At 49.8% G+C, this 27,504-nt stretch overlaps 1 protein-coding gene across 5 annotated transcripts in view; it reads right to left on the bottom strand.

Moving 5' to 3' along the window:
• Positions 1-27,504, bottom strand: part of COBL (cordon-bleu WH2 repeat protein) — a 276,082-nt gene that overhangs the window by 42,711 nt on the left and 205,867 nt on the right. For 2 of the 5 annotated variants that reach the window (XM_047849238.1, XM_047849239.1), the window contains 3 exons: positions 24,207-24,345; positions 20,812-20,946; positions 20,291-20,464 (listed from right to left, as the gene is read on the bottom strand). In XM_047849238.1, coding sequence (XP_047705194.1) covers positions 20,291-20,464; positions 20,812-20,946; positions 24,207-24,345 — 448 coding nt within the window. The remainder of the gene's footprint in view (positions 1-20,290; positions 20,465-20,811; positions 20,947-24,206; positions 24,346-27,504) is intronic. The other 3 variants (XM_047849241.1, XM_047849240.1, XM_047849242.1) reach the window with 2 other exon arrangements.

Here is a 27,504-nt window from a genome sequence, read left to right on the forward strand (position 1 = left end):
CTGATTCACCCGCAACACCTTTTCAGGTATACATCCAAAAGTAGGGTCTCAAAGACATATCTGGACTCTGTGTTCACTGCAGCTCTACGCATGGTAGGCAAGAGACAAAAACACCCCGGATGCCTACCCACAGGCCAATGGATAAACAAGATATGGCTACGCGTAGGTGGACTATCCTTCAGCCTTAAAAAAGAAGTCCTGTCCCGTGCACAACATGGGTGACCCTTGAGGACACTGTGCTACGTGAGCTAAGATAGTCACAAAAAAGACAAATACGGTAGCATTCTGCTTTCTGAGGTTCCTAGCGTAGTCAGATTCACAGAAGCATGACGTAGAATGGTGGGTGCCAGGGAATGGGGCAGGGGGCAAAAGGGAGCTGATGTGTGACGGTTACAAAATTTTGGATTGACACCATGTCAAAGTTCTGCAGATCCGTTTCACAACGCTGTGAACGCACTCACTGTCACTGACCTGGGGACTTAAAAATGGGTACGACGTTAAATGTCGATTTTGATCACAACTGAAAAAAGAAAAAGCCGGAAAACTGACTCAGCAGGTTAGGCAAACAAGGGAGAGGAAGCCCAGCTTGGGTTGGAGTCCCCGGCCTGCCTCCCATGCAGCCCACGACCTCCCCCCCCCCCCCCCACCCCAGGTTAGTGTGTGGGCCCCGTTTCCTCAGAAACCCTCCCAGGGGGGAGGAGCCAGTGACCACTCCCATCTTCTGTGACAGACAGGATTCGTGACATTGGACCGGCGAGAATCACACTGATTTCAGGAGCAGCGTTTAGAAGTTGGTACACGTAAAACAACTTCTCGGCAGTATGACGCACACAGAACATAGAGGGAAAACAAGAGTGTGTGTTGAGATTATGAATGATCTCCAACGCCCAGGTAATTTAGGACACGGCTGAGAGACAAGACGGGTTTGGTGTGTGTATGTGTGCGTGTGCGTGTGCATGTGTGTGTGTGTGTGTGTGTGCATGCACGTGTACGCACATTCACAGATGCCTGGAAGATCCAGGTGAAAGCTGACAGGTGTGTGGGGACAGCGGAAAAGAAGGCTCAGGGACATTAGATTTGGGGACGGTGGCGACAAGCGGAGCCCCTGCTCTTGTGTGGCGGGAATGTTTCCGAAGGACTCTTGGCTCGGCCCGCCTCCGGTGGTGCTATTTGGAAGCGAGGACAGGCGTGTGATTGAGCCCCAGATACTCCATGAGCTGCACGGCAAGGGTGCAATTTGAGGTGGGGGCAGAGACAGGACGTGCATGCAGTGGTGGCCCCTCCGTGGCATCAGAACAGCATGGGCCGCCACCTGTTTTGGGCAAAATGGGCCCAACCGGAGACGGAGGCAGCCACCCTGCGCTCCTGCTGTGGGCACAGCTCAGACAGCCCAGCCTGTGTGTCCCCCCAGCAAACGGCCCCTTGTTCTGGCCTGAGTGGTGGATACCGTAGGTATCCAACCCCCAGGACCTCAGAATGTGACTGTATCCGGACGAGGTCTCTACAGCAGTGATTAAGTTAAAGCGAGGCCCTTAGGGTGGGTCTTGACCCAATATGACTGGTGTCCCTATAAGAAGAGGGAGACCCCAGCGTGCGCGCCCACCTAGGAGAGTCCACGTGAGGACGCTCTGAGGAGTGCTGCCGGCCAAGGGGAGGGGTCTCAGGGAACCAACCGTGTGGGGCACCTTGACCTTGGACTCCCAGTCTCTGGACTCCAGAGCGGCGAGGCCAGAGTGTCTCCTGTTTGGGTGGTCCAGGCTGTGGGGTCGTGGTGGCCCGAGCAGGCTCAGACACCAGGGCACGTGCTGCTGTGAGGAAAAGGTTAAAGCAGCGGGCAGCCTAGGACAACCTGTGAGCCTGAGAGATGCTAACACGAGGTAACCGTCTGGACCGTGTTTGGGGTCCTCCAACCTCCTCCTGGGCCGGGCCCCCCATTCATGGTGCTTCGGTGGGCCCCATCCTTTCTCTCACCTGGGGTTTTCACAGACGGCTCTGCTCTCAGCTGGTGGCTTTGGGGCGAGCTTCCAGCAAGAGAGACCACCACCCCGGTGCAAACAGCAGGTCCTGCTGTCTGTCCCCTACGGACACACAGGCCAGGCTGCGGGGTTCACGTCCTGCCTGAGGTTAACTTGCTCTCGCTTCCGGCCTCTGACACATTTCCTGCCACGTCTGTGCCTGCGTTTTCTCCTTTGTAAAACCGGAAGGTTAACAACAGCACCGACCTTGTAGTGGGCAGCACGAAAGGGTTATTAACCCACAGACCTTCAGACGGCCATTTTATCCCCTCCGGGAAGGGAACCAGCAAAGACTGAGTCCCCTCCATAGGCAGGCCCTGCAAACTCGGGCACGGTGGGCCCTGGGGCAGGCCGCCTCCGCTGCGGCAGGTGCTCTCAGGCCACCAAACAGCCAGGTGCATGCAGGTGCTGGTGCTGAGGAGAGACGCGGGACGGGGCTGGGGTCCACTCGAGTCACACGGGATTTCTGCCCGTGCTCGTGCACATCTTCACCACGAAGGGACCGCATTCTCCTTAATTCTGTGGTAAGGTAGGCACCGAAGGGAGGGCCAAGCGTGGCCACTATCACCGCGTGCCGTTCTGACCTGTCCACACGTATCGGAAGGATGGGTGGATGGATGGACAGATGGACAGACGGAGAGGGACAGAACAAACTACAGATAGGCAGAGCCACTAATACACACACTGCCACATCCTCATTCCTTTTTGGATCCCGTCACCCCACCAGCAACAGCGGATGGGATTCTGAATCTGAGCCCAGGCTCTCCTGAGCCGTGTGGTCCTGGGCAAGTGCCTACGCTTTTCTGGCCTCACTTTCCCTTCTTTGTAAACAGAGGGGGCTCCACCCTACGACCTGGTCACTGAAGTCTGCTCTGTCTGTCCGGCTGCAACATAATATTGGAATCAACCAGAAGCCCTGATGTTTGCCACTTGAACCTTTGTTCACAGGGACGACTGTCCTACGATGGGATAATCAGGGCTCCCCCTGGTGGTTGAAATGAACAGGGACAGGCACTCATTGACCGGGAAGCTCTATCTTGTCAATAAATCGGCCCCTTGGCTGCTTGCTGACCTAGGGGACAGCTGCGGGGTCAGCGGATGGCCTGCAATGCAGCTCCTCGCCTCCTGCAAGATGGGCAGGTGGGCTCCTCTCGGCTAAATTCACCCAGTGTGTGGCTTCATTCACACACTCATGCCTCTTTAGCAGGAGAAAATTATGCAGTTGAGAACAATCTTTCTGCTTCCTCTTGAAAATCTGGATAGAGGAGAAACAGTTCAATGGCTCGTGTGTGCACAAGTGTGTGTACTGACATGTCCCATACAATGCATTCAAGCCACTGCTTTGACCAAGAATGTTGTGACTAGTTCTTCCGGTCGGATCACTAGGCAACTATCACAGACCGCATCGATTCGAACACTTGATGTTCAACATTTTAACAATTCCCTGATTAATTACAGAGCTTTACTTCTCAATTAATTTAGAATTTTGACTATTAAAGATTATACTTTGCTATGGGGCACCTGGGTCGCTCAGTCAGTTTAAGCGTCCAACTTCGGCTCAGGTCATGATCTTGCGTTCGTGGGTTCAAGCCCCGTGTCGGGCTCTGTGCTGACAGCTCAGAGCCTGGAGCCTGCTTTGGATTCTGTGTCTCCCTCTCTCTCTGCCCCTCCCCTGCTCAAGCTCTCTCTCAGTCTCTCAAAAACAAATAAACATTAAAAAAAATTTTTTTTTAGAAAGTTACACTTGGCTAGCTTTTCCCATTAGATTTGCAGATAAGGTTATCTGTGTAGTTGAGTGTATAACGTTTCATTTGTGTGTATACACACGCGTACAGATTACAAACAATTACAAAGGGACATGGGGATGCTGGGGAGGGTGCTGGCAGTTTACTACTGTCTTGATCGTGCCAACGGTTTCACAGGTGTATACAAGTTTTGGTGTGTGTGTGCCAATTATACGTCAGTGAAACTGTTAAAAAAAAAAGACATCAAAACTACAAAATCCCATTGATTTTCTCCCTCTACTTCGACTTGCAGTGTTCATTCCAATACTAAAGACTAAAAATCTCAATCTAACACTGTTCTTTTATATTCACTGAACTTAACTCAGTCTTCGCACATAAACTATGTGCCACGGAGTCCTTAAGGCCCTGCCTCAGCACGCCCCGGCCCTCACCAGGGAACCATGCTGTCCTCATTCCTGTGACGACAGCAATGAGAGGGACAGGAAAGGGGCTGGCACACACACAGAAGGCAATGCTGCCTTCTAGTACCTACCCCCCCCCCCCCCCCCCCCCCCCCCCCCCCGCTGGTTTCGTCAACATTGTGCCTGCAGGGCCGACCTGGGGCTTTGCCCACATGAGAGAAGATGGGCCGAGAAGCTTGACCAGGAGAGATGCTGCAAACCCAATACCACACGGATCAGGCAGGAATGTCAATGAGAGAAACAGGCCAGAGGCACAAACGCTCTTTACTCCCATCAAGAATGACATTTTCTCTCATTTTTCTTGAAACGGCAGCTCTACAAGGTTTGTGATTCGTCTCTCCACGTTTGTCCACGTAGAGCCAGGAGACCGGTGTTTTGCAGCAAATCTGACTTAACACTGGCAACTCTACTCAGCCAAGGGGCTGCGTCTGTAGTCTGGATACGGCAATATGCCGTCCATTTTCTCCTCTGAATTTAGAAGCCGTGCTATTCACAAAGTCTTTATATTCCTCCTTTACCACTTCTTACTCACTCAACACACAGGGGAAGATCTTTTCTCATCAACACTAGTTCCTTACGAGCCAAAGGAGAGATGATGATGCACACTGGTTACTGTGTTCGGATTTAGATTGTATGTTTGGCTGTTTCCCCGCCCCCCTCATTTTACTCCCTAAAGACTGGAGGGCAGATTTATCGCCCTGGAAAAAATGCAGTCGGTCTAAATAATCTGAGTACCTTTCATCTCTTTCTATGCTTTTCTTTGCCGAAGGAGATGGGAAGATACGAACTTCTGACATTTACACAGCTTCATCCTTCGTAATAAAAATGTATTATTTTCTTGGGGCGCCTGGGTGGCGCAGTCGGTGAAGCGTCCGACTTCAGCCAGGTCACGATCTCGCGGTCCGTGAGTTCGAGCCCCGCGTCGGGCTCTGGGCTGATGGCTCGGAGCCTGGAGCCTGTTTCCGATTCTGTGTCTCCCTCTCTCTCTGCCCCTCCCCTGTTCATGCTCTGTCTCTCTCTGTCCCAAAAAAATAAATAAATAAACGTTGAAAAAAAAATTTATAAAAAATAAAAAAATGTATTATTTTCTCAAGAAAGAGAAGGGTTATGGAAAGCATCGAAGGGCAAGATAAACACAGAACGTGATGATAAATTTAATCTCACAGTTTCCAGCGAAGGGAGTTTTTGGAAGAAGGGTTACCGGTTCTGTGCTCCTACTGGTGATGAATGAAGCACGGGCACAACAACGTAAACCACAGATAACGCCACGGAGAGCTCTGAGACTCATTTCCTTTAAGACCTGGAGCTTCGTCTTCACTGGAGCGTTTGAAGTCTGCCCACTGTTGTTTTACCATGGTGAGTGGGAAGAGCTAGAACTGTTCTGAGTTTTCCTCCTGATCCACATTCCTCGGGTATGAATGATGAGGTAGTTAAAACCCACGCATGCACACTATTCAGGGGGAGAGAAGTACACGCTCTGTGAGTGGATGAACTCCTGGACGATGGAGAATTGGTGCTGATTCGGGACACCTTCTGTACTTGTGTGCAGGGCCCTTATCCCCCCTCATCCACTTGGAAGAGGTAATCCTATCTCTATTATAGAAAAGTGTACCTTGGGGCGCCTGGGTGGCTCAGTCGGTTAAGCGTCTGAGTCTTGATTTCGGCTCAAGTCATGATCTCACAGCCGTGAGATCGAGCCCCATGTCTGGCCCTGCGCTGAGTGTGGAGCCTGCTTGGGATTGTCTTTTCCTCCCTCTCTCTGTGTGCCTCCCCTGGACATAAACAAATAAACATTATACAAAGAAAAGCAAAGCGTATTGTGCTACGGGAAGCATTAGTCCATGCATGGACACATTTTGAATCAGACTACGTGAGATACGAAAAGCAGCGAATACACCATATCATGTTACAAACCCGAATCAGTAGGAAAGCCGCGATGACGGGCAGCCGATAAGCAACGCCACAGGGATGCGACGCATGAGTGGTCGTGATGGGTGCTAAAACAAAAGACCAGTGTGTAAACCACGTGAAGATCTCCCCACACCGTTTCATCTGCTGAACTGGAGTGTTTCTTTACCACTAAATAATTTTAGAATCTGCATGGATAGGATTGCATGAAGTCACAGCACGTTCTACTATCCACTGTTGATACTGTCTCTGTGATGAATATGAAAGAATTTACGCCTGTTGTAGCTGAAAAATAACATATAATTTTCCTTTCACCTTAGCGCTTGCTATAGAACTGGTATTCCTGAGGGACTCCTCTGTCAACCATCAGGAGCGCGGGCCAGCCATCGGGTCTGCTTGATCTGTCTCTCAGGTTAGAGAATGTGCAGGACCTCAGGTTTCTTTTACCGTAATTCTTTTTTTTTTTAAGTTGATTTTTTTTATTTTGAGAGAGACAGAGATGGCGTGAGCAGGGGAGGGACAGAGAAAGGGAGACAGAGAATCCCAAGCAGTCTCCATCCAATCAGCACAGAGCCTGGAGCCGGGCTCGAGCTCACGAACTGTGAGATCATGACCTGAGCCGAAATCAACAGTCAGATGCTTAACCGACTCAGCCACCCAGGCGCCTCTACTGACTGTTAACTCTTGATAGCACGTGTCACCATGGACCAAAGAAACAGTTCTCTGGCTGACTTCTATGGAGAATGAATAACCCCCAAGGAGGGATGGGTTCGGAGATGAGCCAGAAAGGAAAACCTCTCTGAGGTGTACGTGCTTTGAGGAAAAATGATTCACTGAATTAATCTGATTCCCAGAAGATTCTAACGCTGGTTCGTACAGTGTCAGGACATATGTAGATCTCTAAATCTTGGTCACTGAATTGCCCTGAATCATCCCCAGCTGTGTATCGGGCCATCTTGGTGAAGGAGAGCCCTGAGGTACAATGAAACGTCTGTGACTCTGGCTAATTTTGTGGCCGATTCTATTCGTCATGTGAACTGGTGTGGATCGACTGAGTTTGCTCCCTACGTCCGCACATACACACCTAAGTCGTCCATTCTTCCACAGAGCTTGACATACGTTTTGTTATATTTTCTGTTTTCCTAACCAACAATTCTATGAGCAATATCACTTTCCCGTTTTCTTTACGCCTTAAGATTTTCTGCGGCTCTTTCTCTTTGGCGTAATAGCTACTTCTCACACAGATGCTTACTGCTATAATTATATACGATCTTCTACAATCTTAATGTCTGGGTCATAAATCTTGATGCTTTCCCCAACGTTCAGGTAAACATTATCTTTTCTTGTTTAGACTCTCCCCACTTAATGATTTGAGGTCAAGTGACTGCTACTTATCAGACAAAAGTTCTTTATTTAAATGCAAAAAAAAAAAACACAACACAACAAACAAAACAAAAAAGCACTAACTTGTTCTATGTTTTCTTGTGAGTAGTTCCTGTCACTTTCTGGGTTGTTTTTTCCACCAACACATGGCACCAGATTGGTTATATATAGCTCTAGCTATATATTTCTGTGAGCGCTAGCTTCTATTTCTTTAACTATTAATACCAACATCCGCTGCGGTAATTCCTACATTAGTCAGCACTAACATTTTTATTGTGATCAACCAGACAACAGTCATACAAGTAAAAAAACACTTCTTTTTTCTTACTTTGAGTAATAACAGTTAAAAAAGTCTTCTGGAGAGATACACGATAAGCCTCCCCAGTTCAAGCGCATCTCTGCGCGATGATCAAAATTCATCAAAGAGGGCACGTCTTTCTTCATAAACCCTGAATCTTAATGTGATTACTCCCACCTGCTTGGTGTTAGGACTGCTGAGGTGGCTGGTTCCCAGTAACTGGCTAGGTTTTCTCAACATGGGAGAGACGTCTTACACTCCGGAAAGACCAGGCAACACGCCCATGGGGACATGGTTCGTCACAACCTTAAGCATCTTTACTACTTGGACAAACCTCCAGACTGGCATTTATCAAATGGAATTATCATCACTTCTTTTCACAGGCATGGGGAACCACAGGTAGTGAAAGCCAAGGGCAGGGGTCATGTGCCGTTCATCTCGTTAGTCCCCAAAGTTGGCTCAATGCCTACCGTCAAGCAAGTTCTCCGTGTTTGGTGAATAAGTGGTGGATGACAATGTGAGGTGACTGACACCCTCTTTCTTCTGTGTTCTTTCTGTAAACTGTCTACATGGTGGAGAACACAGTAATAGGAAACTCCGAAAAACACTTACAAAACGTTGGGTCCTATGTATCCCTGAATGTGTGTGTGTGTGTGTGTGTGTGTGTGTGTGTGTATAAGTAGTTGTGAGTTCCTACAGATTATATTTACAGTTCATATATTTAGGCACTTAGTTTTACCAGGGAGACAGAATATTTCCAGTGTATCTAAACTGACTACACTGGCCAATTTGTGGACACAATCTAAAGGCAAATAGAGAAGATACCCTGCAACCGAGTATCAAATAAGAGACATTGAATTAAGAATCAGAATCAGAATCAAGCAAGGCTCTGAACAGAAACATACCCACGAGCCAATGGAAGGGTCATGTCAGACAGGCCAATGTCATCAACCTGGAATTTACACATATGAGGCTTTACCTCCTGTGAAGAAATACGAATGTCGGTCACACAAATCTCTGTTGTTTAAGCACGTGTACGTGAATTCTAGAGAAAGTAGAGCGTGGGGGTACAAAGGAGCCCTTTTATGCCGACAGGTGGATGAACAGGAGAAGGAGAGTCAGGACAGGAGAGGCACGAGGAAAGTCAGAGGTATGGCGCTCCAGGAAGGGAACTCCATCAGAAACGCTTGGCATGAGCAGGGAATGACGCACAGCAGTAAACTGGGGGGGGGGGGGGGGGAGGGAAATAAATGGCAAAATATGAACACAAACTCCGGCAAAATAAATGTCATCGTCATCATTCACCTTCAAGCCCCTGGAGACTTAACGCTGTGTAAACAGTGATGGATGGGCCACATCACGTGATTATGATTTCCTCTATTTCCTCCTCGTCTTTTGTCGATGTCAGTGGTTAAAAAGGTCTACTGATCCCCTGGAAGGACTAGATCATAAGCGCCACTGAACTCACTGTTGTCTTTCACACTGTCAAATAAAGTGATTCGGATTTGCTGCAAAATTTCTCTTTAAAGACCTTGCAGGCAGAGACACTGGCCTGGAATCCCGCCCACCCCCTCCCCCCCCCAGTAGAGCTCCAGGGGGAAACAGATATTATAGTTTCATCACACCCTGGATGGCAGACCAATCCATCCCAACCTTGATAATGTCCTTCCTGAGCAGGGCTCAGGCATCCATTGAGAAAACACAGATTGATTAAGTGAGTCAGAGAAAGTCTTCACCTATACGTGCATGTTGAGTTCTACTGTTCTGAAGGAGCACACCCCTTCCAAGAAGCTTCTCAGTGGGAGACTGACCCATCTGATAAAGGGCCATTCCCTGCCAGTAACTTAAGGCCCTGAGGGTCTCCGGGATAGGGCTTACAATGAAGAAGGGAAGAGGGGCTGTGTCCAGATTCACACCATCTCAGACAAATCCTGAAATAATAATCTAGAAGATGAGCGTGTCGGCTGGGGAATGCTTCGTCCCTACTCTGTTCCCTCCTGAACTAATCAAGTGATGATATTTAACAACAACCCTGAAAAATCAAGCTGTCCATTTCTCGTTTCACAGAGCTGAAATTTACATGAGTTCAGAAAGAAGTTCTCATAATTTTTGATGTTAAAAAAAAAAAAAAGCTTTCCGGGGCAGCTGGGTGGCTCAGTCAGTTAAACGACTTCGGCTCAGGTCATGATCTCACAGTCCGTGAGTTCGAGCCCTGCATCAGGCTCTGTGCTGACAGCTCGGAGCCTGGAGCCTGCTTCAGATTCTGTGTCTCCCTCTCTCTGCCCCTCCCCCACTCATGCTCTGTCTCTGTCTCTCCTTCATGCTACAAGTGAAAGCTTCAAGAGACACAGACACCCGTAGTGATTTGGTGACCACCACGGGGCTTGGGAAGCGGGTTACGGAAATCAAAGGTAAATTTGCTATCAGCATTCCTAAATCTATGTGACATTCCCTTGCATTGGTAGGTTGGTAAATGGTTAGTAACCAGCTCTCTAGGGAAAAAGAAAAGGGATAGATCAATCGATCGATCAATAGATTGATAGAAAAAGTTTTACTGATCTAAAGAATGGGTAGCACAAAACTTACAAGCCAGAATAAAAGAATACGATACTCTTTGTTGTAAATGCTACATAACTAATTTATTCTCACAGAAGGCTTTCATTTATTTTTGCCAAATTCTTTGGTCTGTAGCCGACCTCTAACCACTTCTGACAAATGTGTAGTTTCGAAATGAATGTAGATTGACAACAGATTGTATTAAGGAGTCAGATGAAAATGAAACCGTGAAAAGTCCCAGGTTGGGACTTAGCCTGTTGGCCAATCACGGGAATGACTCTCCTGAGTCAGATCATGGGTGTTGAAAGATGAGAGAAAATTTTTTTTCCACTTTTTTGGGTGTTCTTCTCAAGGTACCGTCTATGATATGACATGCTTTTGTATTTAATCTGTATTGATAGCACCCTCTAATCCCTCTCTTACCCTAGATGATTAACAAGACAACAAATCGAGCCATGATGTGTAACTTTCGCCAGCTTCCTCAGTAGGGATGCTCCCTCCATCGATGATTTCCATGTTTGGATGCGAGTCACCGAATGTGGCATTGGGAAGGGATGTGCAGTAGCACATTGTTATGTGGTATTTTCACTGTCGTAAAATGATTGAATCACATTGATTCAACGTATATAAAGAACCTCAAAACTCCAGGAATAGTAAAATGTGGTAAAGTCATTAGGAAGTGATAAAATTTCAGTATTGGTTATATTTGTTTTTAATATCATCTGTCAGCTTACGTAATTGACTTTTAAAAAATGTTTGTTTGGAGAGAGAGAGAGAGAGGGAGAGAGCCAGGGAGGGGCAGAGACAGAGTGAGAGAAAATCCCAAGCAGGCTCTGAGCTCTCAGCGCTGGGCCCGACAGGGGGCTCGATCTCATGAACCGTGAGATCATGGCCTGAGCCAAAATCAAGAGCCCAGACGCCTAACTGACTGAGCCACCTAGGCACCCCCATAATTGACTTTTCTTTTTTTTTTTTAATTTTTTTTCAACGTTTTAAATTTATTTTTGGGACAGAGAGAGACAGAGCATGAACGGGGGGAGGGGCAGAGAGAGAGGGAGACACAGAATCGGAAACAGGCTCCAGGCTCTGAGCCATCAGCCCAGAGCCCGACGCGGGGTTCGAACTCACGGACCGTGAGATTGTGACCTGGCTGAAGTCGGACACTTAACCGACGGCGCCACCCAGGCGCCCCCATAATTGACTTTTCAATAATAGCTCTGTTTAGCGATCGGCGTGCAAAATTCCTGAAATTTCGAACAGTCTGCTCTCGCTAACCGGTGTCAGGCCCGGGGCATACCTGCTGTACTGACCTGTCACTATGTTCTTCAATTCTCTCTCCAGTCAGGGACACAGCGGCTCGCAAATAAAGCACTAAAAAGTAACTAGCAGAAGAAGTAAGCCCACGGGAGTTTTAAGAATGCGTATCCCTAGCTCTACTGTGTGTCTCTCACCGCTTTGCTTCTAAGTAGCTGTCAGTTTTTAGTTCATGTTGGGGGGACTTAATGGTTTGCAAGGAGGCATGTTAACAGGCTAGACATTCAGTTCCATTTTTTTTTTCCCCAGTGCGCTTCTGAGCAGGGACAGACTCTGCTCCCACAGTCACTGGTTTCCTTCCATTTGCTCACTATCCGCTTCCTGTTTTCCCGGACACTCGCGCTTTCCCAGGGCTGCGGGGGCCGCCGGGTGGGCCGGCTGCCCTGCCCCGGGAAGGAAAGCGGCAAACACACACCAGACGAGGGCCAGAGCACTTCCCTGGGCTCGCCCTGAAGTCCGCACACCTGCCAGGCTTCAAGGGCGCTTGCTTCCACCCCGAACGAGACTCCCAGAATTGTACTCGTGTCACAGCCGTGAAGATTAACGGCTTTGTTTTGAAACAGGCGGAGCGTCTGGGTTCAAATTTTAGAGCAGGGGCTTAGGTGACGTCAAAAGGAGGATAGGTCCCAATTTAAGGGACGTCAGCAAAATTCTCGTCTATCTTTTCCTGCTTTATGCTCTGGGCTCGGGCAAGCTCACGGCTGATCGCTGAGCCAGAGTCTTTAGCGAGCATCTGACCCAGCGTGTGGGGATTCGATTACAGCCAGTGAATCGCGGAGCCGTGCCCGGCGTGGTCCTGGATTCTCAGTTCTTCTGCTGAGTCACACTGCCTAAAATATGAATTATTATCATTTTATATGTTACATATGCATTTTTTTTTTTTTTTTCAACGTTTATTTATTTTTGGGACAGAGAGAGACAGAGCATGAACGGGGGAGGGGCAGAGAGAGAAGGAGACACAGAATCGGAAACAGGCTCCAGGCTCTGAGCCATCAGCCCAGAGCCTGACGCGGGGCTCGAACTCACGGACCGCGAGATCGTGACCTGGCTGAAGTCGGACGCTTAACCGACTGCGCCACCCAGGCGCCCCACATATGCATTTTATACATTTTGTTGTATTACATTATGTGCATTATATTATATACATATTTTTAAAAGGTCATATTTTATATGTATTATATTACATTATACATTTTAAATATATTTTTATATATTTATAGATCGTATTATACATTATTAATTTTCTATTAAGCACACTCAAATGACTATTTTGTAATCGAAAATGGCTAGCTGATTTCTCTCATTTTATTTCTCTATTCTAGAACCTCCTTACAATTCTTTAGAATGGGATACTTACTCACAGATTGAAAACCAATCACCTAGAGGCCACCATGGTGTCGCCAGTGCTGTCTTGACTTGACAGGTCATTTAGATCAGAGGACAGGGACCCATTTTTCCTGTACGCCTTTAAAATCCTTTGCCGGGGCGCCTGGGTGGCACAGTCGGTTAGGCGTCCGACTTCAGCCAGGTCACGATCTCGCGGTCCGGGAGTTCGAGCCCCGCGTCGGGCTCTGGGCTGATGGTTCAGAGCCTGGAGCCTGTTTCCGATTCTGTGTCTCCCTCTCTCTCTGCCCCTCCCCCGTTCATGCTCTGTCTCTCTCTGTCCCAAAAATAAACGGTGAAAAAAATAAATAAATAAAATCCTTTGCCAATAACCCCAGCAATGAATGGCCAAGGAAAGACTGACTTACTCAAACCTATTATAGGAAGACGTATAGGAAGATGACAGTCGTTGAATGGTTTAATTTAAAAAAATATAAAGCAAATTGCAGATCAGTAATTTGAACTCTCTACACATTGATCGTTAAATCTCCAGGGGCTTCTCACTGGAATATATAATGGATGATGTGTTAGCAGCCCAATCATTACCAGCTCTGAAAATCTCGTCAACACACAATCCAGCGAGCCAGTGACACAGCCTCCGTCATCGTGACTCACAATGAAGGGGCAACCGAAATCAACTGTCAGCAGAAAGCAAGCTGATTAGAAAGTTAGAGGGAAAAAATCCATATGCACAATCACATTGGCTTAGGCGTGCCCTTGAAGCCGCTGTGTACATGCTTAGGTGTCCAAAGGTTAATATGAAAGCTCATTAATAGGCCATAGACCACGGGACACATCCCAGGGGATGTGTCACTATAACCGTGTTATATTCTACTGTCACTATATTCCATGTCACTGTCACTATATTCCACTGTCACTATAACCATGTTAAGAAGCTTAGCACAGCACCGGAGACTTCTTCACGAGGACCTCTGCACCGTAAGGCTTTGAGAGGTGACACAGCTCAGTCGTTTTTCTCCTACATGGGCAATAAGTAAATACCGACTCGGACTCCACAGGCCGTCCTGGCCTCAGCTGCCAGGACAGAGCTGCGAGCAGGAACCAGGGGAGAGGAGACTCAGCTCTGCCCCAGGGGATGGCAGGGACAAAGACCTTGAGAGCTGGGCACACACACCTCCCAGTGGCCCCCAGCTGACTCTGAAAAGGCTGCATTTTATCCTACCAGAAGCTCACTCTACAGGAGATAAAACTATGTTGCTTATAGCAGGAAGTCATTTTATTTATTATTTTTTAGAAGTTTATTTATTTATTTTGGAGAAGAGAGAGAGGGGGGGAGTGAACCCAAGTGGGGGAGGTGCAGAGAGGTAGGGAGAGGGAGAATCCCAAGCAGGTTCCACGCCGTCGGCACAGAGCCCGAAGTGGGGCTCGATCCCACGAACCCATGAGATCGTGACCTGAGCTGAACTCAGGAGTAGGACGCTTAACTGACTGAGCCACCCAGGCGCCCCTGCGGGCAATTTTAAATGAGACATGGGATCCCAAAGTGGATTGGCCAGACACACTTCTGATATCCTCTTAGCAGCTAAAAAGATTACGAGGAAACCAGGCTCTTTAGTCTCTGGGTACCAAGTGGGCATGTGCTAATGTTAGGAGTTCCGATTTCCACTAGTTCTCTGGTCTGCAGAAGCAGGAATTGAGAAATGTAGGCGGAGGCCAGGCGTGAAGTGGCCAGTCCGGCCTTCAAAGTGTCCCCTGAGGAGGGCAGTTCCTTGGTCATTTCTGACTTTCAGATGCTTGGCCGTGCCGTCTTTCACCGTCAACTTCATCTCCGCCATTGGCTCACGGGCCTCTCTCTGCTCCCACTCACAACGTGCCCTCCGCTCTTCAGATGGCAACCACACCAAGGGTCATGACCTGAGATGGTGGATACTGGGGGCCGTTTGTGCAGCGTGCCTCCCCTCTACGTCCAGTTAACAGAGTGTTGACAAGTGACTTCCACATGCCAGAGAAAGTTGACCCTTTTCCCGGCTGTCGGGTTGGGCTTCCATCATCTCAGGTGATTCTGTTCTCACCAGAGACTGGTCAGCTACTCTCCCCAGCTGTGGTCAATGAGACATAAGAGTAAGATCCACAGTTGGGGGGCTTCTGGAAAAGGTTCCCCCTGAAACCATTAGAAGACACGGTCTCTCTTCCTCCTCTGAAAATTCTTGTGTCTGGATATGGTGTGTGGAACAGCCAGAGCCCCCTCAGTACCAGCCCAGGCAGGAGGACGTCGACCCCAAAGATGATTTAGAGAGGATACTGGTCGACCCTCAGTCCCTGATGACAACTTTAGGCTTCACTGAAGTCTGGGGTTCCAGCTGAAGGAGATGAAAGTTTCCCCACACTGCAGAGGAAGGCTGGAGAGAGGTTTCTCTTCCTTTGGGCGTCTGTTGTCACAGAACACACTACCTCAAGAAGCAGAGCCTTAACACAAGAAGCATTAATTATCTCCAATTTTCTGTGGGCACAGCAGGCTGGTGGCCTCTGACAGAAGGTCTCTCACAAGGCTGCAGCCAAGGTGCCACTGGGCTGTGGTCTCAACCATGAGGGAGCTTCCAGACTCACTCCACAGGGTGTTGGCTGGACTCAATTCCCATGCTCGGTGGGCTGCGGCCCTCAGTCGCTCACTGGCTGTTGGCTGGAAGCTCCCTCAGTTGTTTGCCACGTGGGTCTCCTCACAGAGCAGCTCTCAACATGGCGGCTGGCTCCCCGCGGAGTGAGCGAGGCAGAGAGGGTATCCAAGATGGAAACCACAGTTGTTGTTTTTTAACCTAACCTCAGAAGTGACAAGTGACATCCCACTACTTCTGCCATATTCTCTTCTTTGATGTCAGTCACTGAAGTCAGCCCGTGTCCAAGGGGAGAGGGTTGTACAACGGGGCGCATGCGGGAGGCGGGGACCGTTGGGACCCACTTTAGCGGTATCCACCACACCGCTGAAGGCATCCTAACAGGTAGGCCAGAGCAGGAAACAAGAAAGTGGCGAAGTCTGGGTTGCTGACCGCTACTGAAATCCTCACATCTTCCTCAAGTACGACCACGAGTGTGGATGAGCACTGACTCTACGGAGAGTACCCCACAGACAGAGCGGAGCAGGGACTGGATGCCCTTGAGCCCAGAAAATATCTTAGTTCGATAAAGCTAATCGAACATTGAGTGTCATCGTAGTGTGATACTTAGGATCGACAGCGAGACTTATTCTGGTATGTTCTGCGACTGAATCTATGCTGTGTGTCGGGCATCATGTTGAAGAGTGGATACAATAGGAAATAAGACCGGTGCAGCCTCCAAGTGGTTAGCAAAGCAGCACATTCAAGCGCGTGTAATACAACGTGGGGAGGAAACACCCAGATGGGGGAGAAATCTGGACTGGAGGGGTGGCTTCCTGAGGCGGTGGTGGGGTGTGTTGAGCATGCCGAGTTCACATCAACCTGACCCCCACGCGGGGTGTACCCAGGGGGAGCCGGGGAGCGGGCTGGACACAGGTGGCCTCTGGGAGCCAGAAACACACGTGAACGAATGTTCACCACTCTTCTGCCCACAAACCATACATTGGCTCCAAAAGAGTGCAGGGGTCACAGTCAAAAGCGGCATCGACCCAGACCACAAGGTCTCCTCCCGGTGGCGTGGCTGCAGGCGAATGCGGTTTTCGTGGCCGTGTGTCACGTGCTGGTGGCACTTAAGCACGAAGACGGGAAACGAGGCATCCAGCTCATTTTCAGGTCGGCTGGGGAGGCTGGCAGTGGACGGGAATGTGGCGCCAGCCAAGCATGAGGACGGAGATCACGCCAAGACCCTACAGAGGTCAGGGTTGGGGCTAGGGAACGGCCGGAACAGAAGGTTCTGGAGACATCAGAATGAAGGGCAGTGCCCTGGAAGACCCATTTCACATCTTCTTGCGCTTTTCCCGTGTACAGACCATCATCTACCGGCTCTTTCTTTTTATCCATGAAGGCTGGATGAGCTCACGATTTTCAACAAGATGCATTTTTTGTCTTTCTAACAACCCGAGTGGACTATGCTCTGTGTTGCAGAAACAACAATCATCATGCAAAGCCAAAGGATGCCCCCGTGGGGGGGGGGTTCTTGGTCTGGTGGCGAAAACAGCATGGGGGTGGACGGAACCAAGACTGAGGGTCAAACATACTCTAATGAGGATTCCTGCTGTACCCATATTGCGGTAAGACCCCGGGCCAGGGATGGAAGTCCTTCTGACTCAGTTTCTCCCAGGGACAGAACCTACCCCCCCGTGCTGCGGTGGGGTGTCACGTGAGTGAGGTGTCACATGAGATGCCTCGTGGACCGCCCAGCCGTCGTCGGTAGTCAGGGTCCGTTTCCACCAGGAGCGTATCGTTTCTTTCACAAGGAACGTGCATCTGACGCCGAATGCAGGAGGAAGTGGACAAGAGCTTGTGGCCGGTGTGAAAGGGTCTATACGGAGCTTCCCTCCACAGCTACGGAGAGTCAGAAATCTGGGCGGCTCAGTTGGTTAAGCAACTGACTCTTGATCTCAGCTCAGGGCACGATCTCAGTTTGTGAGTTCGAGCCCCAGCGTCAGGGTCTGTGCTGACGGCACACAGCCTGCTTAGGATTCTCTCTCTCTCTTTCTCTGCCCCTCCCCTGTGCGCTCTGTCCCTCTCTCAAAATAAATAAATAAACTTACACACACACACACACACACACACACACACACACACACACGAATAGCCTGAAATCTAACTGGAAGAGTAGGTAGCATGTAGATGCCTGCAAGGGGTGCAAACACACACCCAGTATTCACGTGCTAACAGCCGTAGCTCCCTTGAGACAAGATAGTGCCCCAATTTCAACATCTTGTGAAAAAATAAGACCGAAGACAACCAACGATTTGTTTTCCTTAACTGCTCTGAACTCCTGAACCAAAGAAGGCCAGGTTGCGTTCTGCCTGCTTGGGCAGGAGATCTCAGGTTTTTTTTTTTTTTTTTTTTTCTTCTTAATACAGTACTTTCTACAACTGCTTTAATGTTTATTTATTTTTGAGAGAAAGAGAGAGAGAGCGTGTGCGCACACGTGTGTGTGCAAGGCAGGGGGGGGGGCAGAGAGAGAGAGGGAGACCCAGAATCCGAAGCAGGCTCCAGGCTCCGAGCTGTCAGCACAGACCCCGACGCGGGGCTTGAACCCATGAACCATGAGATCATGACCTGAGCCGAAGTCGGACGCTTAACCGACTGAGCCCCCCAGGCGCCCCAGGAGATCCCAGGTTTTACTGCTATAGAAAATGGGCAAGAAAGTTCTGGTCATTAGGTAAAAGAACAGCTCTGAGTTGGATGCCCCAAGTTCTGGTGCAGGAGCAGCCAGGACGGGAACAGGGAAGAGGAGGAGCATGTGCGGAGCCCTGGGTACCTGCAGGCGCTAACACCCCACAGCATCCCCCGCCCCATGCCTCCTGCCCTTCCTCACTCTTTTAGTGACATTTCTGTGGCTGCACGGGAGGCGAAGAGAAGGGCAGGGAGTTAGGAATGGTGACCGGAAGGCAAAGGAGGCTCTGATGACCAGGGTCTGGGGAAATGAACGCATGGAGAGAATATTCCAGAACCCCAGCAGAAACGGAGCCGTGAAGCAAGACGGTGAACCTCATCTCCTGTCTGTTGCCTGCCGACTCCTTTGGAAAGTCTGCTAAGGGCAGGGGCGGGGAAGGATTCCACAGTGGGAGAAATCTTTCGTCCCCAAGCCTGATGCCCGCCTTTGTAAGCAGCCCCGCCCCAGATCCTGCCCAGCAGTCTCCCCAGCAGAGTGCCCTACGAGCACAGGAGGAAGTGAGAGCCCGCTGGTTAGCATCAGTTCCGACGTGGGGAAGCGCAGGAAGCCTGACTCTCCCATCCTGGGTTGGTCTCGTGACCGCTCCCTGGTTGCTCACGGGCTGTGTTCGGCTTTGTCATTTTTTCCTCAGCTACTCCTCCCTCACCGGGTCCCCCACGGATGAGAATCTGTGCGCGAGGACGGCAGCCACGGTGTAGACCGCCAAAGCCCACGGCCTTGGCACGTGGGGCTCAAGATCTCTTCAGAGACGGCACAGCTCCAGAGTCATCTGCGCCTCAGCTGTTCTCTTTCTGACCGAGAATGTGTCATCCTTTGTTTTTTAATGCCCTGTAGAAAGTGCTTGCTTCCAGAAGCATGTCCAACGTCAAGAGGATCAAATGTGTCTGAAGGATGGAAAGGCAGTATTTGTAAAGAAAGAGGAAGTGAATCCGGATGATTTTTCCTACAGGAGTAGGTAAGTAATCCCGCCATCCTCTTCTTTACCCAGAAGCTGGCAGCGAGTTAATCGTCATTTCCAAAGAAGACAGAGAAAGATCAAGTGGTCCCACGGCAGGAGAGTATGAACTTCCTAACCGGAAGGCTGCACCCACCCACGGGCACCGGCCGCTCCCTGGGCGGAAGGCAGGGTGACACGGGGCTATTACGAAAAGGGAACGCGCCTCTTTATGACGAAGTCTCGCTACCGGGCTGGGGCATCCTGAAAGGGGCGAGCACGGGCTTGGTGGGCCGATGACGCCATCGGAACATAGACGGTTGAATCTATAAAAGGACTCCCGTGTCTGGAGGCGGGAGTGCTGTACGCAGTACTTGCTGAAGTCCTAAAGGAATCTCTGGCGACAGGGAAGAAAGCCCGATCTCAGCCAGGGTGTGACAAGAGGTAGAAAACAAGGAGACTTTCATTCTGGCTATTGCTAGGCGGAGCTCAAGGCTTCCCCTTCTGCTGCCTCAGTTTCCCTTTCCACACTAGTACTGCCTGGCCACTGACCATACGATTCAAAGGACCTGGTTTCGAACGTGGCTCTCCTCGGCGCTCACGGCTGGCCGGAGCGAGCTTCACAGCAAAATCACAGACGTGCTGAGCTGGGCTGCGTGGGCTCCCGCTCTCCCCAGACACTGCGAGGTTGGCTGTCATGCGGGGAATGGTGGCTCCTAGCAGACTGTCTCCACCCACCCGGTACGATTCTGACAGAGGTCGGACCCCAGGGTGAGTGGTTAATGAGTTACGCCATTCTTTCTTTCCGGGGCCCTGCATAGCGTTCAGAGTGCATTCACTGTGACGTCGGACACACCACATCAAGCATTTGGAAAGAAAAGCCAGAGAACAAAGCCACAAACACCCCGAAGCAAGAATGGAAAGTCTGGAAACACAGCCCTGACACGGGTGACCAGAGCACAGAGTAGGGAAAAGAAACGAGAGGCACGTACGTGTGGGTCTCGGGTCGGGGGCCTCGGAACCAGCACTTTCCCCAGGAAAGCCGAGAGGCTCTGCCACGTCTGTGTCAGGAGGAGGGTAGGGCGGGGGTGGGGGGAGCACTAACTGGGGGGGCCCCCGAGCAGTGCCTCTGGGAGGCTTTTGTGGCACCTGCCGTCGTCCAACACCTACATGGAATCAACGGGGGTTACTTCAGAAGGTTAAGCCGAAAGACTCTGCCCTCCAGCGGGGGACACGTGGCATCATTCCCCCAGGCACCAAACACAGCCTCATGGCACCAATCCAGACACACCCAGCACCAAACCCAGCCACACCCGGCATCCAATCCAACCACACTCGGTACCAACGTCAACCTCACCTCGAGCATCAAATCCAACCACACCTGTCATCAAGTCCAGCTACACCCGGTGCCAAAAGTCAACTTCACCAAATGGAACCGCACCTGCCAACAAAATCCAGCCACGCCCCGGGACCAAATTCAAACTCGCAAGGCATCAAATCCAATCTCACTCACGCTTCAGAATTTTACACACGGTGTCCTCGCCTTGGGCCAATCTGGTGATACCTTCTTGTTGGCCGTGTGTTTCTGGCAAGCACGACTCCTCTCCGATGCTGGGCTTGAAATTATTCTTAAAAGCCCCCTCGGCAGCTGCGTTAAGTTAAAAGGAACTCCTTTTATTCAGGTTGGTTTGTATTAGGTTTGCGGAATTATCTTTCAGCTTACTTTTGTTACTTTTACCGATTAATTCTTGCAGATCGAAGAACCACTAATTCAGCTCACGTCTTTAAGCCTGTTTATATCCTCAATCTCTTCCATCGTTTAGGGTAAGAGTCTTCAAACTTTATTTGAAGAGGGTCCCAGGGTGCCTGGGTGGCTCAGTCGGTCAAGCGTCCGACTTTGACTCCGGTCATGATCTCGTGGTTCGTGGCTTCGAGCCCCGTGTCGGGCTCTGACAGTGTGGAGCCTGCTTGGGATTCTCTCTCTCTCTCTGCACCCGCCTCCCCGCTCATGCTTTCTCTCTCTCTCAAAAAATATATAAATAAACTTAAAAAAAATGAAGAGGGTTGTGACTTGGGCAAAGTGTTCGGGGTGGCGTCGTGCTCCATCTGACCCTGGAACCCTCAGGGCATCCCTCTCTGCTCTTGACACACTGGGCATCCACCTGCCATTTTATAGGAAAATGATTTTCTTTTGCTACTAAGATTTTTGAAAGTCAGTGACTTAACAGAGCCATATAAATCACTTGTGTAGTAAGCCATGCTTCCTAGGATTTCTCTTTGAAACGTTTTCTTCAAGCCTTAATGTCTGAAGATCTTTTTTTAAATGTTTGTTTATTTTGAGGGAGAGAGACAGAGTGAGTGAAGAAAGGGGCACAGAAAGACGGAGAGAGAGAAAATCCCAAGCTGACTCACACGGTCAGCACAGAGCCTGATGTGGGGTTTGAACTCACGAACCGTGAGATCCTGACCTGAGCCGAAACCAAGAGTCAGACGCTTAATCGACGGAGCCACTCAGGCACCCCCAAGCTTTAATGTTTAGGATCATCTTGTAATGAATACATTCTGTGTTTCATGACCATCATCAGATTATTAATAAAAAGATTAAGAAATATAATTTCTTCATCAAGAGATATATCCAATCTCTTGATTACAGTTCTTCCAACGTGGAAAAATACGGATGTCCCCATAGCTAGACATCACTTCTCCCTTCCAAGTGCAAAGAAGCCACGATCGGTCTGGGTGAGAGCTATCTGTTTGGTCCAGGTAAGTAACGTTAAACGAGAGGGCGTCCCCCTAGGGCGACACACATAGGAGGAAGAGGCTTTGTGCCGGAAGCTTTTCTACTGGAAAGCTTATTTTTGTTTGCCAAGAAATTTGGGTCAGACTCAATTCCAGTAAAATAATACTATTTTAGTGCAAGTTCTAATTTTTTCCCCCTTTTATATCTAGATATCAGAATAGAAAGATGCTCGTGTGTGTGTGTGACTGGACAGGGGCTACTTTAAAGATTTTGACCTGTTAACGTAAAGCCTAGACTTTGGTTCAAAGAGCGGCCTGTGGGCGGCTAGCGTGCTGTGAGTTCATGGGGATTGCTGACGGGGACACAAGTCTCACTGAAAACTGCCACCATGACCTCTACCACCCTCCTGAGCTCCCAAAGCAGCCAAGGTCCCTTTCAGTAGGAAGGGGGCTTCTGGCTTCCTTCTCCACCTTCACAAACCAAAGTTCACGGACGACAGACAGAGACAGAGAGACGAGTAGTGCATCACTGCCGTCCATAACTCCTCTTTGAAACACGCTCCTCGCAGGGGAACTGTCCCTACGGTTTTCATTCGGCAAACACCCGCCTCCCTCTCCTGTGACACCCGTGGGCGCTGGCTGCCTGCCCACACCCGGGCCAGGTCCTCCAAGCATCAGGCCTTCAAAGTTGAATTGGGGGGGCCCTCCCTTGGGTTGAAACGGGGTGTCTGGCCTGGAGGCTGGCAGGGCTCAACCACAGCCACACCACCACTTAGAGTGGACGCTTCCTAGGGTTGTGACAAGGGACTGTACATCCGAGCTGTCATCCCTTTACAGCAAGAGTGGGTGAGAGCTCGGGAGGGAGAATGGTGGTCTCGTCATAAAAGAGGGAGACACCCCAGATTTATTTCGAGGAGCTACTGATCATGTGCTCTGCGAACAGGACGGTATTTTCCTTTGGTAAAAAGAAAAAAAACGGACGTGAAATATAGGTTACTGGTCCTTAGGATAACCACGTCTCTGGCTGCGAAAGGCTAATATCAGAAGAGAGGTATTGACCAGGGGGGAAAAAAAATGCTACAAACAGCCAAGTAGCTCGTATTGGAGTTTGGGACACTGATGATGCAAGCACTTATCCTTGGGGGGCTTCTTTTTGGGGGCCACAGCCATTAGGTCAAGGCCAAAACATGAGGGTGCTGAGTAGAGTGAACGGCGTTGGGAATGGCCATCGGATGGCCTCTGTCATGAGCTGATCCTCCCATGATCTCAGGAAACCCCCACTCTTCCTTTTCCTCCATAAATGAAATAACAAACACGGAATGGTTTTAAAATTACATTCACCAGGGGCGCCTGGGTGGCTCAGTGGGTTGAGCGTCCGACTTCGGCCCAGGTCAACGATCTCGAGGTTCATGGGTTCAAGCCCTGACAGCTTGGAGCCTGGAGCCGGCTTCGGATTCTGTGTCTCCCTCTCTCTCTGCCCCTCCCTGCTCGCGCTCTGTCTTTCCCTCCCTCTCAAAAACAAACAGACAGTACAAAAATTTTAAATTAAATGAACTATCCATGGCTAATAGAGCTGGAGACCCCGGTCCCTTCTCTCTGTGCCACCTGTAACATGAGTTGGTGGCATTTAATGATCTAATAGGTCTCTCTGCTCACAGATATTATGGTTCCATCCTCTTTCCTTTGGGTTCTCTTCTCCTCAAAAAGTATCAGGGTCTCTGCTACAGATATAAAAGGGGAGATCAATTTCAAACAGGGTGGTCAAGAAATTACTACACTGTTGTCAACTGATCTACGAATTTCCTGGGGACCAGAGGCCTTTCGAAACAGCTTCCACGGACGTCATCCCAAGAACTTTACATCCTTCCATCAGGGAGACACGCATCACACACGCACACACACACGCACACACATGCACACCCCGCTCGCTCTCTCCCGAGCTGCCTCAGCCATCCCCCACCCTCTCCGCCCCCTGCCTTCCACCTGCCTCCACGATGCCCGGAAAACAGGCCTTCGGGATGGATTCGCAAGTGTTTATTTCCAGACTTTCTTTCCTTAGCATAAATGTTTCCCCAGTTAACGCCCTCGTGGGCGAGGCGACTGCAGGGGTTAAGGGCAGCGCTAACACTCCACGCAAGACAAGACTCGGACGCATGCGGACACACTCACCCGTGGCGCTCTTCCTGTTCTCCTCCTGGTCCTGAGTGCGAGGGGGCACCAGGGGGCTTGGCGGCGGGGGCTGCGGTGGAGGGGGTGCGGGCGCCCGCCTCTTCTTCTTCTGCAAGTCAATCTGTGACCCCAGAGATACCTGGGAAGCCCAAAGGAAGGCAGCGGTGAGCGTCAGGGTGTTTCTGTCAGGGGGCAGCGTACACGGGGCCACGTCACTTGGAGAAGCTGGCCCGTGTGACGTGGGGCTCGAAGGAGGGTTGGCAGATTGCCAGACTCCTTCCTGGGGCCCCTGGGCAGGTGGCGGATGCCCCGGTGTGGGGGTTCGCCATGCTGTCCAGGAATGGTCCTCAGGCGGCCCAAGGATGCTCAGACATCCCCAAGACCCGCCCCGCCCCCCGAAGCATGGGGAGCTGGGGCTCTGCCCCATGTTACCGAGGGATTTCAGGCCAGTCAGGGGACTTGGTAACCTCCCCTCAGCAAAAATATGAGAAAGGGGAACCCTCAGCCCTTAATTAAATGCAAAAGAGAACTATTCCTTCTGGAAACTTTACCGGGGCCACCCTGACTTGTACCCTTGCAGGGGGAGAGCAGAAGGGGACGGCTCAGGGCTCCCTCTGCCCTGACTTCCACCTGCTCTGCTGCCCCTGCATGTTCCCGAGCCGCCAGGACTAGTAACCGTCCACGGACTGGCCACCCCTGGACCAGCAGTGACAATGAAGTTTGTCAGTGTGCGGCTCCTGGCGCCAGCCTATGGGACATCCAGCTCCCGTGCGCGCAGCGCAGAAACCCGGATCCCACCAAACACTTCTAACATCGCCAAATTCACAGCTCCGGGAGGCTGTCAGTCCCGGGCGGGTCTGATGGTTGAAGGGACGCTCTTCTAGTGTGTGAGACCTTGTCCGCTGACTGCATTTCTTTGTTTGGAAAAGACTACAGAATCTGCTCTCTTCGTCATTACGGAGTTTTCGTGTGTTCATTCTCAGCAGTGAAAATTGGTTGAGACAACCCTGCGTGTGTAAGTGTGGAGTGTATGCAAACGGATGACCAGGAAGACCCCGTCTCTACCTGTCCCCGCCTGCAGGGGGCTTCTGCTGAGCTGCTTCCAAAGGGTCCCTAGGGTTCAAGGGCTTGCCCTGGGAGGGCTGCCTACCAACCCCACCCCGCTGTGGTACCTGCTCTATGCTTGGTGCTTCCTGGCGTATGAACCTGGGTCCCCAGTGCGTGTTCCAGAACTCACGACCACGGAGGGATATTCATTCCTATTCTGGGTCGGGACTGGTGTTTCCTGGGTGTGTGGGTGTGGGCACGTGTGTGTATAAAAAGTCTCATTTCAAATTGTTCTCAGTAATATGCAATGTATCGCAACATAAGATTTTTTTATTTTTTAAAGTTTTTAAGTTGTTATTTATTTTGAGAAAGAGAGAGTGAGAGTGGGGGAGGGGCAGAGAGGGAGAGAGAATCCCAAGCAGGCTCCGCGCTGTCAGCACAGAGTCAGACGCGGGGCCTGAACCCACGAACCGTGAGATCATGACCTGAGCCAAAATGAAGAGTCGGATGTCCAATCGACTGAGCCACCCAGGTGCCCCTCGCAAGGTAAATTTATAGTTAAAAATTACATAAGCAAAGGAAGGGGAAAAAAAATCACTTCATTAAACACTCAGATAAACTACCAACAGTTAGCAGACATTTTTCTGGTCTTCACTTTTTCTTTTAAAAGTCAGAGATTATCCACCCTTCTACTAAAATATACCATAACCACCTCCTGTACCTTTATAATTCTCTAACGTATTTTCTGTAGAACATGGAGACGAGGAAAAATCGGGTCATGCCACGAAGCTCAGAGTCTAACCAGCTGCCCCTGGTCCATTGACCCCAGCCCAGCAGAACTCCTTCAAACTCTTCTTTCTTTTGACATTTACTGTGTTTTTTATTTTTTATTTTAATTTTTAAAAATGTTTTTATTTATTTTTGAGAGAGTCAGAGAGAGACAGAGCACGAGTGAGGGAGGGGCAGAAAGAGAGAGAGAAAGAGAGAGAGAGAGACAGAGAGAGAGAATCCCAAGCAGGCTCCACACCATCAGCACAGAGTCTGACACGGGGCTCGAGCTCACAAACTGTGAGATCATGACCTGAGCAGAAGTCGGATGCTCAACTGACTGGGCCACCCAGGTGCCCCTACTCTGTTTTTTAAAATCATAAGTTTATTCTGCCATTTCTTGACTTTTTTTGTGCTAGATACTGGCTTTCTGCTTCAGAAGATGAGGAGTCAGCTCTTTGAGACACATGCCCAGACCTACACGCATGCTTAATGGCTCTCCCTCGATCTTTCCAGAAATCACAGCACGGGATTAAATCAACATTCTCTAGTTCTATATATCTAGTTTTAATAGACAAAATCCCATAAAACAGAAATCTTCTTCAAGACGAGGCTTCTCCAGCTGAGACACTTCATGTGTATGTTGACGACATTTTCTTTCTAGATCATTCCAGATAAGTGATTTGTTTTCTGAGCTTGATAAGTGATTTGTTTTCTAACCTTGTTTCTGGGTTTCCTGGAAATGGCCTTTCCTTTACTCGGTTTTTTTTATCCCTGGTTTCCTGGATCCCATGCCTTTTTAAAAATGGACTTCCTCGCTGTAGTGGGGCATGGCCTCAGTCAGCTTCCGGAGGCAAGATGTGAGTGAGGTAAAAAAAAAAAAAAAATCTAAGGCTGTTCCTATTCTGTTACACTGAACAGCCAGTTATAGATGCCTATGGAGAGGGATCTAGGCTGGAAATAACAGACTCAAAATCCTGAGCTGTTACTCTACTGCCTCCTAGCTTGCAATCCCCAGGTCGCCATGGTGGCTCTGTCTTCTCTCCGTGGTCTTCTCCCTCTGCGAGCTCTAAGAACCCTCTCTCGCCCCTGGAGCCCTGACCTGTACAACAACATGGCCTGGGCTGGAGTCCTTTCCAGCCATGGTCTGGGGCCTCTGTGGGAGCCCTGAACTCTCTAACTCTCCACTTTCCTACCCAGTCATTGACAACAGTGTTGAAAGGCGTGGAGCCTTGGTTCTGGTACCTGGATTTCTTCCTTTGGTGTTGACAACAGTTCATTAATGAATCGCGATGGTTCAAATGCTGTGGATTTGCCTACATGCGTTATTTGTGAGTTCACTCTTCTCAATGTCCTTAATTTTTAAAAGACAAGAGGCTTTTTAAAAAATTCCTTTGTTAAAATTCTTCATTCCTTTACTTACACCTTTAGTTGGCCAGCAAGCAGGTGTTGGTTTCTTATCCTGTGACAGGAACTGCAGGCG

The sequence above is a fragment of the Prionailurus viverrinus genome, chromosome A2 (assembly GCF_022837055.1).
Source record: "Prionailurus viverrinus isolate Anna chromosome A2, UM_Priviv_1.0, whole genome shotgun sequence".
Lineage (NCBI taxonomy): Eukaryota > Metazoa > Chordata > Mammalia > Carnivora > Felidae > Prionailurus > Prionailurus viverrinus.